The 17352-nt window shown below is 40.9% G+C and overlaps 1 protein-coding gene across 5 annotated transcripts in view; it reads right to left on the bottom strand.

The window, feature by feature from the left end:
• The window catches only part of LOC115200552 (titin), a 56053-nt gene that overhangs the window by 23419 nt on the left and 15282 nt on the right, over nucleotides 1-17352 (bottom strand). For all 5 annotated transcript variants that reach the window (XM_029763706.1, XM_029763708.1, XM_029763709.1 and 2 more), the window contains exons 2-5: nucleotides 11975-12111; nucleotides 4782-4881; nucleotides 3474-3559; nucleotides 2685-2856 (exon numbers count right to left, since the gene is read on the bottom strand). In XM_029763706.1, the coding sequence (XP_029619566.1) occupies nucleotides 2685-2856; nucleotides 3474-3559; nucleotides 4782-4881; nucleotides 11975-12109 (493 nt within the window). In that variant the 5' untranslated portion in view covers nucleotides 12110-12111. The remainder of the gene's footprint in view (nucleotides 1-2684; nucleotides 2857-3473; nucleotides 3560-4781; nucleotides 4882-11974; nucleotides 12112-17352) is intronic.

Raw genomic sequence — 17352 nt, 5'->3', positions numbered from 1 at the left:
TTCTTCACGGTTCACCGGGGAAAAGTCCTAACTGCTTGTCAATCATTTGATTTCAATCAGTTTCATGGTAATATGCATATAGATCTTCTTGAATGACTGTTTTGTGAGTGAATTAGAGCTGATGGTGTTAACAAACTATTCACCTTTCTTGTAGGTCTATTTAGTTTCAATCAAAACATAGGCCTGCTTAGTGTTGCACACTATTAAGTTTTGGCCACATGAGAATTTTTTTTATTTTTATATACTATTCAGCTTCAGATAATAAATGTTTTTGGTGTAACATGTTATAGCCTACTATTATTATATGTGGTTCTGTTATGGAAAATAGGCCAACAAATGTTTTATTTTTTATTTTTATTTTATTTTAACAGGGAAAACCGACTGAGACCTGGGTCTCTTTTACGGCTGTGCCCTGTGTAAACATGTTGACATGTACAGTTTTAGGCATACAGACAAGAACATTTCAAACATACAAAACAAAGACACAATTCAACAGAAACAATTACAGACAACATCATATTGTTCCTCCATAACATTTTTGAAATGGGCAAGGGACACCAGAGTGTCTAACTTAAGTTGGATCTGCAGTTTGTTCCATAAATAAGGTGCAAAGGAACTAAAGGCAGTCCTACCCAACTCTGTGGAGACCGCAGGAGTCTCTAATGTAATCCACATCTGTGATCTGGTTTTAAAATTAGTATCTCTAGTGGAAATTAATGATGATATATATGGAGGTAGTTTTAAAAGAAGTGCTTTATAAATAAACAAGAGAGCATGTTGCTCTCGCCTCACAGATAGAGAGGCCCAACCCACATGTTGATAAAGGATACAGTGATGAGTTTTGTAACTATCACCCGTGATAAACCTGAGTGCACAATGGTAAATAGCATCCAGTGGTTTTAATGTGTTTGCCGATGCATGCATATAGATAATATCACCATAATCTAAAACGGACATAAAAGTAGCCTGCACAATTTGTTTTCTATTTGCAGAGGACAGACAAGCCCTGTTTCTATAAAGGAACCCTATCTTGAATTTGAGCTTTTTTCCCAATTCAGTAACATGTTTTTTAAAAGAAAGCCTATCATCTAACCATACCCCTAAGTATTTATATGCAGAGACCTGTTTGATTTGAGTACCATCCAAGCTAGTGATTACAAAAGTGTTTCTAACTGAGAGTTTAGACCTAGAAAAAAACATGACATTTGTTTTCTTAGCGTTTAAAACAGGTTTAAGCTGTAAATCAGACTCCAACTGCATTAAAGCTTGGTCCGCTGTTGGAGCAATAGAGTACATCACTGTGTCATCTGCATATAAATGGAATTTACAATATCTGACATCATCACCAATGATGTTTATATAAAGTGAGAACAATAGTGGGCCAATTATTGAACCCTGAGGGACCCCTTTAAGTAACTGTAGGGGGTCAGACTTGACCCCGTCGACCATGACGGCCTGAGTTCTATCTTTAAGATAGTCATAAAACCATCGGCAGGCATCAGTTCCCAGTCCTATAGATGACAGCTTACTCAAAAGGATAGCATGGTCTACAGTGTCAAAAGCTTTTGACAAATCTACAAACAACGCAGCACAGTGCTTTCTATCATCTAAGGCATTTGCAATATCATTTACAACAAGCATAGTGGCCGATGTGGTACTGTGTTTAGATCTAAAACCAGATTGATTGGTGCTAAGAATACTGTTAGCAGAAAGAAATGAATCATTATGTGATCTTGCGAGATATTGATTCAGCTTTGAGCTTTACTAAAGGAGAAGTGAGAAGTGATAATCGTCTATTTCTAATAATAATCATAATAATAAGTGATGAGTAGGACTATTAGATGTAGGCAGCAGATCTTGTTGAGGGTTATTTTAAGCGATTTGAGTGCCCTTTAAATGGTGGTGGTTAAAAGGACAGCACCGTAACCAAGTGTCCTGTCCCAGAATGCAGTGTGGGTCACATATTGTTCTGGGTTCCACTGCACAAGAGGGGGTCCATGGAGTTTTATGAACATCAAGGCAGACACACGGTGAATTTGGATCCTAGATCTCGTGGGTGTGATGATAAGGTTCATGCGGGGAATCAGTTTGTCTGCATACGCTATAGAGTATGGTACGTTTCTGTAAGCTAAGCACTCGGAGAGTAGGGCAAGTGATCTCTAAGTCCATAACAAATTATTTTGAAGACAGACGTTTTAGAAACCTACCTATAGGCTGCTATAGCCTAGATATTTACAGTATTTAGTATGTCATTCTATTGTTTTGATTGAATTTGAGTGGTAATGAAATATAATTTATTTAGAATTGATCAGAATACATTTTCCAGAAATATTTCTACCAGCTCCATGTATTCTCAAATTGCACTACATCCCTGCATACAGTACATACATAGAAACATCTATGAGAAGTGAAAATTGGCTGTGTGAGTTAAGCATTATCTGTGTTATACAATGCACACATATGATCTTCAGTATCTGAATAATTCATTATTAATGGTCACCCATAGTTTATTTAACAGCACCATAACTAACACTTAAAGCACATAGCCTCAGTGCTACCACGTCATATCTCATATGTGATGAGGATTCTAGCCTAAGATGGCTGCCATGGATCACCCAAAAAGGTGCTACTTAGTGGAGGTGGATAATGATTAGTTACTCACAACAATAAAAGCTGTTTCGTACCTGAAGGTTTGACTGAGTAGAAGCCGACAGCCTGTCCGTCTTTCCAAAGGATCTTGGCGTAGTGGTTCTCTCCATGGCAGAGGAAAGGTAGTTCGCCTGAACTAATCTCCTTGGCTCTGTACACCACACGGTTCAAAACGTACAGAACTATCCGCTCCCCTATGGTCTCCACCTGAAGACAAACACACAGCATGACACACAGCCATGACACACAGCCATGACACACAGCCATGACACATAGCCATGACACACAGCCATGACACACAGCCATGACACACAGCCATGACACACAGCCATGACACACAGCCATGACACACAGCCATGACACATAGCCATGACACACAGCCATGACACACAACATGACACACAGCCATGACACACAGCCATGACACACAGCCATGACACACAGCCATGACACACAGCATGACACACAGCCATGACACACAGCCATGACACACAGCCATGACACACAGCCATGACACACAGCCATGACACACAGCCATGACACACAACCATGTCAGCACCACTAAGTGTCTAATTTCATTCACTGACCCATACTGTCACATTCTCCAATAAGATATCATCAAATAAACACACAACATTGTATCTTTGAGTTATCCTGGTTGCATCTTATTTTCAAACTATTTAACTTTGTTATAATTGTATAATAACTTTTACAACAATAGTGAAAACTGATGCACGTGCTATTTTGTATATCTCTACTACCGGTGGTCTAATTGCAACAAACAGCAGTAATTTTGTTTTCAAAGTAGAGACAACTAATCGTACCTCCACAACTCCATCTTTGTCAGAGTCTGCTGTTTTTAAGATATTCTCCAGTGACCACCATTGATCCAACAGGTACAGCCCCACCGCTAAGAAAAAACAGACAAAAATGGTAGATAAATACATCATATCAACTATATATAAATTCCTTTTAAACACTTGGGGCGGCAGGTAGCCTAGTGGTTAGAGCGTTGGGCCTGTAACCAAAAGGTTGCTAGATCAAATCCCTGAGCTGACAAGGTATAAGGTATATCTGTTGTTCTGCCCCTGAAATAAGGCTGTTAACCCACTGTTCCTAGGTTGTCATTGTAAATAATATATATAAAATAGTTTGTTAACTATTAAATTTGGTAAATACAGTCAGGCCCACAATTACTTGCACCCTTGATAAAGATGTGCAAAAAAGACTGTATAAAATAAATTATACAAATTCTGAGCTTTTTTGTATGCAAAAAATTTAAATGAAAAAAAATCATAATTATTTGTCCTAACGGATTTGCTCAGAAAAAGAGATTTGGTTAAACAAGTTCATTGGCACCACTGTTTTCAATACCTTTCAATACCTCACCATGCAAGGAGCCTTTTTTAAAAATGTTTTATGAGGTTGGAGAACACATTGGGAAGGATCTTTTAAACAGTAGGTATGGGGTTCTTTTCTGCCTATGCATCCTTCTTTCAACGTGAAACCCATCACTGGTCTGCGTTGCCAAAGAGCTCTATTGTCGTGTCATCTGACCATAGCGATGGTTCCAATCCAATTGCCATTGCCGTTTTGCAAACACCCAAGGCATTTACATTTTGTTGGATGATAGGAAAATAGAGCTATTTGGCCAAACACACCAGTGGTGGGTTTGGCGTTGAAAGAAGGATGTGATAAGCATAGAATGTCTCCGTACCCACTGTAAAATACGGTGGTGGATCTTTGATGTTATGGGGCTATTTTTGCTCAGTATTTTTGCTCCTCCTTATTTATCAAGGGTGCCAATAATTTTGGACCAGGCTGTGTGTGTGTGTGTGTGTGTGTGTGTGTGTGTGTGTGTGTGTGTGTGTGTGTGTGTGTGTGTGTGTGTGTGTGTGTGTGTGTGTGTGTGTGTGTGTGTGTGTGTGTGTGTGTGTGTGTGTGTGTGTGTGTATGGCATGTTGTTCCTGAAGACACAAAACATAGATTGGGGCATTACACAATTATTTGTCAGGAGAGAAGATTTGAACAAACCATGTTTCAAACTAGCCCAGTTTAACCATGAGCCGTCTCCATTTTGTGTCAACACCAGCAACACTTTCCCCATAAAACAGTGTGAGTCACTCAGTCACCTGTAAACTGGTCCTGTTGGGAGAACAGGGCGAGGACTTTCTGTCTCAAGTTGTCTCCATATAGAGGAACGAAACCCACGTTGGAAAGACCAATGGGCACCTGGGAGAGGACATGAGCGCAAGGTCAAAGTTCAACCATTAGCTTATAGTATCAACGTGACAGAATATTTCAAATTATATGAATTATATCATATTATATTTGCCAGACCAAAGAGCAACTCCTGTCCCTGAATGTCTGCAGCTGGTTTCCCCTGGTTTCAAGACAACATACCCCAGAGGACATGGTCCCAAGAAACAAAGAGATCTGCTGTTGGATCTGACAATTAACCTTGATGGTTGTACAGTCGTCTCAAATAAAACTGTGAAGGACCTCGGTGTTACTCTGGACCCTGATCTCTCGTTTGACGAACATATCAAGACTGTTTCAAGGACAGCTTTTTTTTCATCTACGTAACATTGCAAAAATCAGAAACTTTCTGTCCAAAAATGATGCAGAAATATTAATCCAATGCTTTTGTCACTTCTAGATTAGACTACTGCAATGCTCCACTTTCCGGCTACCCGGATAAAGCACTGAATAAAATTCAGTTAGTGCTAAACACGGCTGCTAGAATCTTGACTAGAATCAAAAATGTGATCATATTACTCCAGTGCTAGCCTCTCTACACTGGCTTCCTGTTAAGGCTAGGGATGATTAAGGTTTTACTGCTAACCTACAAAGCATTACATGGGCTTGCTCCTACCTATCTCTCTGATTTGGTCCTGCCGTACATACCTACACGTACGCTACGGTCACAAGATGCAGGCCTCCTAATTGTTCCTAGAATTTGTAAGCAAACAGCTGGAGGCAGGGCTTTTTCCTATAGAGCTACATTTTTATGGAATGGTCTGCCAATCCATGTGAGAGACGCAGACTCGGTCTCAACCTTTAAGTCTTTACTGAAGACTTATCTCTTCAGTAGGTTTTATCTCTTCAGTAGGTCCTATGATTGAGTGTAGTCTGGCCCAGGGCTGTGAAGGTGAACGGAAAGGCACTGGAGCGACGAACCGCCCTTGCTGTCTCTGCCTGGCCGGTTCCCCTCTCTCCACTGGGGTTCTCTGCCTCTAACCCTATTACGGGGGCTGGGTCACTGGCTTACTGGTGCTCTTCCATGCCGTCCCTAGGAGGGGTGCATCACTTAAGTGGGTTGAGTCACTGACGTGGTCTTCCTGTCTGGGTTGGCGCCCCCCTTGGGTTCGTGCCGTAGGGGAGATCTTCGTGGGCTATACTCGGCCTTGTGTCAGGATGGTAAGTTGGTGTTTTGAAGATATCCCTCTAGTGGTGTGGGGGCTGTGCTTTGGCAAAGTGGGTGGGGTTATACCCTGCCTGGTTGGCCCTGTCCGGGGGTATCGTCGGACAGGGCCACAGTGTCTCCCGACCCCTCCTGTCTCAGCCTCCAGTATTTATGCTGCAATAGTTTGTGTCGGGGGGCTAGGGTCAGTCTGTTCTATCTGGAGTATTTCTCCTGTCTTATCCAGTGTCCTGTGTGAATTTAAGTATGCTCTCTCTAATTCTCTTTTTCTCTCTCTCTCTCTCGGAGGACTTGAGCCCTAGGACCATGCCTCAGGACTACCTGGCCTGATGACTCCTTGTTGTCCCCAATCCACCTGGTCGTGCTGCTGCTCCAGTTTCAACTGTTCTGCCTGCGGCTATGGAACCCTGACCTGTTCACCGGACGTGCTACCTGTCCCAGACCTGTTGTTTTCGACTCTCTCTCTACCGCACCTGCTGTCTGATCAGCTCTGAAAAGCCAACTGACATTTACTCCTGAGGTGCTGACCTGTTGCACCCTCTACAACCACTGTGATTATTATTATTTAACCCTGCTGGTCATCTATGCACATTATCTATGCATGTTATAATCTCCACCCGGCACAGCCAGAAGAGGACTGGACACCCCTCAGAGCCTGGTTCCTCTCTAGGTTTCTTCCTAGGTTCCTGCCTTTCTAGGGAGTTTTTCCAAGCCACTGTGCTTCTACATCTGCATTGCTTGCTGTTTGGGGTTTCAGGCTGGGTTTCTGTATAGAACTTGGTGACATCAGCTGATGTAAAAATCAAAATCAAATCAAATCAAATCAAATTTATTTATATAGCCCTTCGTACATCAGCTGAAATCTCAAAGTGCTGTACAGAAACCCAGCCTAAAACCCCAAACAGCAAGCAATGCATGTGAAAGAAGCACGGTGGCTGGGAAAAACTCCCTAGGAAAAACTCCTGAGAAAGGCCAAAAACCTAGGAAGAAACCTAGAGAGGAACCAGGCTATGAGGGGTGGCCAGTCCTCTTCTGGCTGTGCCGGGTGGATATTATAACAGAACATGGTCAAGATGTTAAAATGTTCGTAAATGACCAGCATGGTCAAATAATAATAATCATAGTAATTGTCGAGGGTGCAACAAGCACGTCCGGTGAACAGGTCAGGGTTCCGTAGCCGCAGGCAGAACAGTTGAAACTGGAGCAGCAGCATGGCCAGGTGGACTGGGGACAGCAAGGAGTCATCATGCCAGGTAGTCCTGAGGCATGGTCCTAGGGCTCAGGTCCTCCGAGAGAAAGAAAGAAAGAGAGAAAGAGAGAATTAGAGAGAGCATATTTACATTCACACAGGACACCGGATAAGACAAGAGAATACTCCAGATGTAACAGACTGACCCTAGCCCCCCGACACATAAACTACTGCAGCATAAATACTGGAGGCTGAGACAGGAGGGATCAGAAGACACTGTGGCCCCATCCGATGATACCCCCGGACAGGGCCAAAACAGGCAGGATATGACCCCACCCACTTTGCCAAAGCACAGCCCCCACACCACTAGAGGGATATCTACAACCACCAACTTACCGTCCGAAGACAAGGCCGAGTATAGCCCACAAAGATGTCCGCCACGGCACAACCCAAGGGCTTTATAAATACATTTGATTTGATGTTGTGCAGCACTGGATCCAAGCTTCTCACCCACAGCACATTACTTTGTTGTGGCTATGGAATTGTTAGCTAGCTAGCTTTAACTGTAACACGTCAAACTCTGCCCAGTTATTTTATCTGTTTCATCTGGTGTATTTACCTGTGTAGAGTGTGACAGAGTGAGGGTTTATTTACCTGTGTAGAGTGTGACAGAGTGAGGGTTTATTTACCTGTGTAGAGTGTGACAGAGTGAGGGTTTATTTACCTGTGTAGAGTGTGACAGAGTGAGGGTGTATTTACCTGTGTAGAGTGTGACAGAGTGAGGGTTTATTTACCTGTGTAGAGTGTGACAGAGTGAGGGTTTATTTACCTGTGTAGAGTGTGACAGAGTGAGGGTTTATTTACCTGTGTAGAGTGTGACAGAGTGAGGGTTTATTTACCTGTGTAGAGTGTGACAGAGTGAGGGTTTATTTACCTGTGTAGAGTGTGACAGAGTGAGGGTTTATTTACCTGTGTAGAGTGTGACAGAGTGAGGGTTTATTTACCTGTGTAGAGTGTGACAGAGTGAGGGTTTATTTACCTGTGTAGAGTGTGACAGAGTGAGGGTTTATTTACCTGTGTAGAGTGTGACAGAGTGAGGGTTTATTTACCTGTGTAGAGTGTGACAGAGTGAGGGTTTATTTACCTGTGTAGAGTGTGACAGAGTGAGGGTTTATTTACCTGTGTAGAGTGTGACAGAGTGAGGGTGTATTTACCTGTGTAGAGTGTGACAGAGTGAGGGTCTATTTACCTGTGTAGAGTGTGGCAGAGTGAGGGTTTATTTACCTGTGTAGAGTGTGACAGAGTGAGGGTTTACCTGTGTAGAGTGTGACAGAGTGAGGGTTTACCTGTGTAGAGTGTGACAGAGTGAGGGTTTACCTGTGTAGAGTGTGACAGAGTGAAGGTTTACCTGTGTAGAGTGTGACAGAGTGAGGGTTTATTTACCTGTGTAGAGTGTGACAGTGTGAGGGTTTATTTACCTGTGTAGAGTGTGACAGAGTGAGGGTTTATTTACCTGTGTAGAGTGTGGCAGAGTGAGGGTTTACCTGTGTAGAGTGTGACAGAGTGAGGGTTTATTTACCTGTGTAGAGTGTGACAGAGTGAGGGTTTATTTACCTGTGTAGAGTGTGACAGAGTGAGGGTTTATTTACCTGTGTAGAGTGTGACAGAGTGAGGGTTTATTTACCTGTGTAGAGTGTGACAGAGTGAGGGTTTATTTACCTGTGTAGAGTGTGACAGAGTGAGGGTTTATTTACCTGTGTAGAGTGTGACAGAGTGAGGGTTTATTTACCTGTGTAGAGTGTGGCAGAGTGAGGGTTTATTTACCTGTGTAGAGTGTGACAGAGTGAGGGTTTATTTACCTGTGTAGAGTGTGGCAGAGTGAGGGTTTATTTACCTGTGTAGAGTGTGGCAGAGTGAGGGTTTATTTACCTGTGTAGAGTGTGACAGAGTGAGGGTTTATTTACCTGTGTAGAGTGTGGCAGAGTGAGGGTTTATTTACCTGTGTAGAGTGTGGCAGAGTGAGGGTTTATTTACCTGTGTAGAGTGTGACAGAGTGAGGGTTTATTTACCTGTGTAGAGTGTGACAGAGTGAGGGTTTATTTACCTGTGTAGAGTGTGACAGAGTGAGGGTTTATTTACCTGTGTAGAGTGTGGCAGAGTGAGGGTTTATTTACCTGTGTAGAGTGTGACAGAGTGAGGGTTTATTTACCTGTGTAGAGTGTGACAGAGTGAGGGTTTATTTACCTGTGTAGAGTGTGACAGAGTGAGGGTTTATTTACCTGTGTAGAGTGTGACAGAGTGAGGGTTTATTTACCTGTGTAGAGTGTGACAGAGTGAGGGTGTATTTACCTGTGTAGAGTGTGACAGAGTGAGGGTTTATTTACCTGTGTAGAGTGTGACAGAGTGAGGGTTTATTTACCTGTGTAGAGTGTGACAGAGTGAGGGTGTATTTACCTGTGTAGAGTGTGACAGAGTGAGGGTTTATTTACCTGTGTAGAGTGTGACAGAGTGAGGGTTTATTTGTGTAGAGTGTGACAGAGTGAGGGTTTACCTGTGTAGAGTGTGACAGAGTGAGGGTTTATTTACCTGTGTAGAGTGTGACAGAGTGAGGGTTTATTTGTGTAGAGTGTGACAGAGTGAGGGTTTACCTGTGTAGAGTGTGACAGAGTGAGGGTTTATTTACCTGTGTAGAGTGTGACAGAGTGAGGGTTTATTTACCTGTGTAGAGTGTGACAGAGTGAGGGTTTATTTACCTGTGTAGAGTGTGACAGAGTGAGGGTTTATTTACCTGTGTAGAGTGTGACAGAGTGAGGGTTTATTTACCTGTGTAGAGTGTGACAGAGTGAGGGTTTATTTACCTGTGTAGAGTGTGACAGAGTGAGGGTGTATTTACCTGTGTAGAGTGTGACAGAGTGAGGGTGTATTTACCTGTGTAGAGTGTGACAGAGTGAGGGTGTATTTACCTGTGTAGAGTGTGACAGAGTGAGGGTTTATTTACCTGTGTAGAGTGTGACAGAGTGAGGGTTTATTTGTGTAGAGTGTGACAGAGTGAGGGTTTACCTGTGTAGAGTGTGACAGAGTGAGGGTTTATTTACCTGTGTAGAGTGTGACAGAGTGAGGGTTTATTTACCTGTGTAGAGTGTGACAGAGTGAGGGTTTATTTGTGTAGAGTGTGACAGAGTGAGGGTTTACCTGTGTAGAGTGTGACAGAGTGAGGGTTTATTTACCTGTGTAGAGTGTGACAGAGTGAGGGTTTATTTGTGTAGAGTGTGACAGAGTGAGGGTTTATTTGTGTAGAGTGTGACAGAGTGAGGGTCTATTTACCTGTGTAGAGTGTGACAGAGTGAGGGTTTATTTACCTGTGTAGAGTGTGACAGAGTGAGGGTTTATTTGTGTAGAGTGTGACAGAGTGAGGGTTTATTTGTGTAGAGTGTGACAGAGTGAGGGTTTATTTACCTGTGTAGAGTGTGACAGAGTGAGGGTCTATTTGTGTAGAGTGTGACAGAGTGAGGGTTTATTTACCTGTGTAGAGTGTGACAGAGTGAGGGTCTATTTGTGTAGAGTGTGACAGAGTGAGGGTTTATTTACCTGTGTAGAGTGTGACAGAGTGAGGGTCTATTTGTGTAGAGTGTGGCAGGGTGAGGGTTTATTTGTGTAGAGTGTGACAGAGTGAGGGTTTATTTGTGTAGAGTGTGACAGAGTGAGGGTTTATTTGTGTAGAGTGTGACAGAGTGAGGGTTTATTTGTGTAGAGTGTGACAGAGTGAGGGTTTATTTGTGTAGAGTGTGACAGAGTGAGGGTCTATTGACCTGTGTAGAGTGTGACAGCGTGAGGGTTTATTTGTGTAGAGTGTGACAGAGTGAGGGTTTATTTGTGTAGAGTGTGGCAGAGTGAGGGTTTATTTGTGTAGAGTGTGACAGAGTGAGGGTTTATTTGTGTAGAGTGTGACAGAGTGAGGGTTTATTTGTGTAGAGTGTGACAGAGTGAGGGTTTATTTGTGTAGAGTGTGACAGAGTGAGGGTTTATTTGTGTAGAGTGTGACAGAGTGAGGGTCTATTTGTGTAGAGTGTGACAGAGTGAGGGTTTATTTGTGTAGAGTGTGACAGAGTGAGGGTTTATTTGTGTAGAGTGTGGCAGAGTGCGGGTTTATTTGTGTAGAGTGTGACAGAGTGAGGGTCTATTTGTGTAGAGTGTGACAGAGTGAGGGTCTATTTGTGTAGAGTGTGGCAGAGTGAGGATAGAGACTGAAAAACAGCTTCTATCTCAAGGCCATCAGACTGCTAAACAGCAATCACTAACTCAGAGAGGCTGCTGCCTACATGGAGACCCAACCACTGGCCACTTTAATAAATGGATCACTAGTCACTTTAAATAATGCCACTTTAATAATGTTTACATATCTTACATTACTCATCTCATATGTATATACTGTATTCTATACCATCTACTGCATCTTGCCTATGCCGCTCGGCCATCACTCATCCATATATTTATATGTACATATTCTCATTCACCCCTTTTAGATATGTGTGTATTAGGTAGTTGTTGGGGAATTGTTACATCACTTGTTAGATATTACTGCACTGTCGGAACCAGAAGCACAAACACTTCACTACACTTGCATTAACATCTGCTAACCATGTATATGTGACCAATAAAATTTGACTTGATATTTACCTGTGTAGAGTGTGGCAGAGTGAGGGTATTTTTACCTGTGTGTTGTTTGCGAGGGTGAGGTGTTGGGGTGAGTCAGGGGGGCTGTGGAGAAGGCTGTTCATGTAGTCCTGGGCTGATCTCTCCAGGATCTCTTGGCTCACGCTGACCAGGCCGTCCACAGGGAACTCCATCCCTACAGGAACACAGAGCACTCAGTTCACAGACAAGCAGTGTGTAGACACACACATATTATTTCCCTTTATATAATCCTACATTTCACTTTGTGAAGTGTCATTGTCATGGGACTGGGACTGGGGGACTTTGAAAAAGGCAGTGACACAGACATGATGCTTATTTTGGGAGTACACTAGTTCAACTGTTTGGAACTGAGCAATAAGCCCTTTCATATACTGTATGCAAGTTGCAGATGGACATGCAGCTCTAATGGTACCAGGCAGAACAGGGAATCATTGACGTGACCTGCCTCCATCCCTGCAGGCATAAACTAGACTGAGTGTGCAAAACATGCTCTTTCCATGACATAGACTGAGTGTAGATAAAGGGAAGGAGATAGGTTAAAGAAGGATTTTTACAACACTGCTAGGTTAAAGAAAGAAGGATTTTTGCAACACTGCTGGGTTAAAGAAGGAACTGCAACACTGCTGGGTTTTTCCAAGCTCAACAGTTTCCCCGTGTGTATCAAGAATGGTCCACCACCCAAAGAACATCCAGCCAACTTGACACAACTGTGGGAAGCTTTGGACACCTTTGTGGTCCCCAAAGCACACGCATCCCTCGATCGCTCGTCTTTTCATTTCGCTGCGGCTAGCGACTGGAACGAGCTGCAACAAACACTCAAACTGGACAGTTTTATCTCAATCTCTTCATTCGAAGACTCAATCATGGACACTCTTACTGACAGTTGTGGCTGCTTTGCGTGATGTATTGTTGTCTCTACCTTCTTGTCCTTTGTGCTGTTGTCTGTGCCCAATAATGTTGGTACCATGTTTTGTTCTGCTACCATGTTGTGCTGCTACCATGTTGTTATCATGTTGTGTTGCTACCATGCTGTGTTGTCATGTTGTGTTGCTACCATGTTGTTGTCATGTTGTGTTGCTACCATGCTGTGTTGCTGTCTTGCTATATTGTTGTCTTAGGTCTCTCTTTATGTAGTGTTGTGTTGTCTCTCTTGTCATGATGTGTGTTTTGTCATATATATATATATATATATATATATATATAATTATTATTCTTATAAAAAAAAAATGTTATCCCAGCCCCCGTCCCCGCATTAGGCCTTTTGGTAGGCCATCATCGTAAATAATAATTTGTTCTTAACTGACTTGCCTAGTTAAATAAAGGTTAAATAAATAAAAAATAAAATAGTCCATGCCCCGACGAATTGAGGCTGTTCTGAGGACAAAATGGGGTGCAACTAAATATTAGTCAATAGTTCCTAATGTTTTGTACACTCAGTGTACATTTACAGACTACAGAGCAGTGGTTCTAAAAACAACATTTCCCAAAATGCAAGAGAATCAAGTAGACCATTGGTGGATGAGCTGATGTAGTTTAATTGTTACTACTTGTTGACTAACAGTTCGCAGGCAAGACTGTGACAGATCTTCAGAAAGTGACTGCAGTTTTGGGACATTTACAACAAAAGGAATGCCGTCATCTGTGTATCCTCTAACATTTGTATTATAACATTCTATTTTGTAATTTAATTATGTGCTGTTATCTATTTATTTGATTACATTAGTCTATTGAAGTCTATCTTAGTAATTATATTAGTCTAATGAATTTCTCATGACCATCTGAAGAGCTCAAAGTAGATTACGTTAGTAGGACAATAGCATTTTCAAACAAAGAAAACATATCTCTACCACCAGCCTTTATCATTCAGTGTGTATACTGTATATACAGTGCATTCAAACAATAGTCTAGACTAGCGTGGTTTCATCTACGCAGGGAAGGAGGAGATTACTCTACTACTGAGCTGTCATTGTCATCGAATCTAATCCACTTGTCACAACAAATACCAATAATCCTGCTTTGATCTTTCATGCTTATGTGTGTGTGTGTGTGTGTGTGTGTCCAACTAACGAGCGGTCAAGGTCATTTCAGCTTCACATAGACAACAGAAGAGAAAGTAAATAGACAGTAGATACTAGAGTCACATTGACTTGGACTTGAGTCTGACTCAAGTTACAAATTTGATGATTTGAGACTCGATAGAAAATAAAATAACTTGAGAGTTGATTTGGAGCCTCAACACTCGGGACTTGACTTTGACTTGAGACTGATGACTTTCAATGATCTGGCCAGGTTTTGGAATGTTTTATTTGAATATTGTTTATTCATACTAGGTATTGTCAGTGAATTACGTGATGTTTTTCCCAACCTGTTCAGAGAAATTAGCCATTGATGTAGCTTACATTTCCCCCATAAATTAGTCTTTTAAATTCTGTGTAATTTAATGTTATGAGCTTTGAAATTATTGCTGTATTTTAAAGTGGTTAAAATTCATGAAAATGTTGATGACGGTAGTATGACAAACTAAATAAAAAAGACATTTTCATAACGTTTTTGAAATGTATATGTTAAAATTCTAGCGGTAAAAATGTAATTTCAGGCTGTTTTGCCTGGAAATTACATTTTTACCGATAGAATTTTAACATGTACATTTCAAAAACGTTAGAAAAATGAATGGGTCCAGATATCTATTTTGCATACAGTACATTCACATAGTGGCAAATAAAAGTAAGTGAACCCTTTGGAATTTCTGCATAAATTGGTCATCAAAATTTGGTCTGATCTTCATCTTAGTCACAACAATAGACAAACACGGTGTGCTTAAACTAATAACACACAAATAATTGTATTTTTCTTGTCTATATTGAATACCTAATTGAAACATTCACAGTGTAGGTTGGAAAAAGTATGTAAACCCTTGCGTTTAATAACTGGTTATCTGACCTTACAGATGACTGTATGTGTTGGATACAGAGAAGATGTAGTCATTCAGAAATTAATGTTAAACACTATTATTGAACACAAAGTGAGTCCATGCAACTTATTAAGTGACTTGTTAAGCACATTTTTACTTCTGAACTTATTTAGGCTTGCCATAACAAAGGGGTTAAATACTTATTGACTCAAGACATTTCAGCTTTTCATTTTTAATTAGTTAGTAAAGATTTGAAAAACATAATTCCACTTTGACATTATGGGGTATTGTGTGTAGGTCAGTGACAAATAATCTATATTTAATCCATTTTGAATTGAGGCTGTAACACAACAAAATGTGGAAAAATTCAAGGGGTGTGAATACTTTCTGAAGGCACTGTAGATAACATTTTATTTTATTTATTTATTATTTTACAGATATAAATATTTAAAAAGTATTTCTCCACAATCTGCTCTGGACAAAATGCAACCAAACTATTTAGGCTGACTTCATCCAGTGTCCAGAAAAATGTATTTCTGCGACATGCAAATATGTGCATATTTAATGAGTTATTGCCTTAGTTGCATATTGTAATAAAATATTTAATAAAATGTTTAACCCAAAAAGTATTATATTTTGGTCTACGTTCAACTGGTAAAATGTGATTATTATTTGATTAAGGGGAAAATTTGCCCTATGAGTGGCCTTAAAGTACTAGGTTTTGCCCAGTAGATGCTGCTGTTGCTGCTACTGCCACACCCTTTTATCAATGTTGCTTGTCTCGTGAGCACAACATTTTCTTTACAACTTTGGGTAAAAAAAAAACAATCGCTTTAGCTCATGTTGAAAAGAATAATAATAATAATGTCATCCTCACAATTCAAGCCAGTCCTCCATGAAACCAAAGCAGTTTGTCCTTCTCTTAGGTTTAATCTAGGTCCAGGAAATGGCCCCTGTGTTTGTGATTTATTCCCTTTAAAAAAAAGGTCTGGATTAGACCATTCCTGGTGAACAAGCAAATCATTAGGCTACAGCAGTTCTAATGGTTTCAAGGTTATGGTCTCTAAAGGTCTTCAATGGTAAAAGTCCAAAGCACATACTGTATAGTGTTTTACAACGGTAATGGTATTGGGTTGGGTTTGATGGTAAATTACACTAATCGCACGCCATGCAACAGTCACTAGTCCATTTCTCAATAGATTTGTTTGGGGTTGTAGGAAAAGTCTTCATATGAGAATTGCACCATAGGGATAGCCCTCTCAGAGAGCTGCCATTTGTTGGACTCTTCAAGGTGAGTTGGGTTGAAGCATTAGCTGCTAAGAGAAGGAAAAACTAAATTGCTTTCATGGAGGACTGGCTTGACTTGAGGATAACCACACAATTTATTTTCATTAAAAGCAAAAGCTATTGGTTTTCTACCCTAAGTTGTAAAGAAAATGTTGTGATCCATTGAATAAATGCAAGAGACCAGCAAAATGTATAAAAAGGGTGTGGCAGTAGCAGGAACAGTAACATCTAGTAGGCAAAACCTGGTACTTTAACATTCATTTATGGGGAAAAATGCAAGCTTCTTCAATCGCTAAGAATACATTACATAGTATGAATAAACAATACTCCAAGCCGCAGCTTCATACTACTTGTCAAACATAAAGCACTGATGATGTATACTGGATGTTGGGGTCCTTGGATGGCTTTTGACCATTCATTTAGATTCCTTAATTACTGTTTAGAAGAGGTTTGGTCCAAATCAGATATTGGGTACAATAGTTATTGAATATTATATGAATCCTATAAATTGCCAAATTGGGTGAAATAAATTAGCTTAATTTCTCAGTGTTCAAATTATCTTTCAACAAAACAATGTTTCAGGAATGTTAATCTTCTGTTTCTAACTACAGAAACCGTTTCAGAACAATCTGAGATGGTGGGTGTTGAAGTCCTCTTTCTGGTGCTTTTTGAGGTGGAATTACTCTGTGGACTTTAAACACACAGTCACACATACACACACACACAGTCACACATACACACACACAGTCACACACACGCTCCAATGTCATGGCACACAAAACATGTCAGTCATACAAACAAAATAAATAGCAAAAATGTAACCTGTCATATGCCTCTATTAACCATTACCATACTAATACTAAGAACAGGTTGAACACGTTTGTCTGACTTAGAGGCACATCAAACTGCCACCGAAGCTAACATTGTAGGCTAACATCTCAAATCACTTTACATTACCATGTGTTTTTTAAAACATTTTTGTCATTTAGCAGATGCTCTTAGCCAGAGTGACTTACAGTTAGTGCATTCATCTTAAGCTAGCTAGTTGAGACAACCACATTACACAGTCGTAGTCAGTACATTTTTCCTCAATAAAGACGTTATCAGCAAAGTCAGTGCTATTAGGAAAATAAGTTTAAAAAATGCATGCGGGGGGATAAGAACCCAGATGTCTTATTTAAGATACTCTTTGAAGAG

Source organism: Salmo trutta, chromosome 9, assembly GCF_901001165.1.
Source record: "Salmo trutta chromosome 9, fSalTru1.1, whole genome shotgun sequence".
In the NCBI taxonomy this organism is placed as follows: domain Eukaryota; kingdom Metazoa; phylum Chordata; class Actinopteri; order Salmoniformes; family Salmonidae; genus Salmo; species Salmo trutta.
The sequence above is the reverse complement of the archived record's forward strand: the minus strand, read 5'-3'. Positions and strand labels throughout refer to the sequence as shown.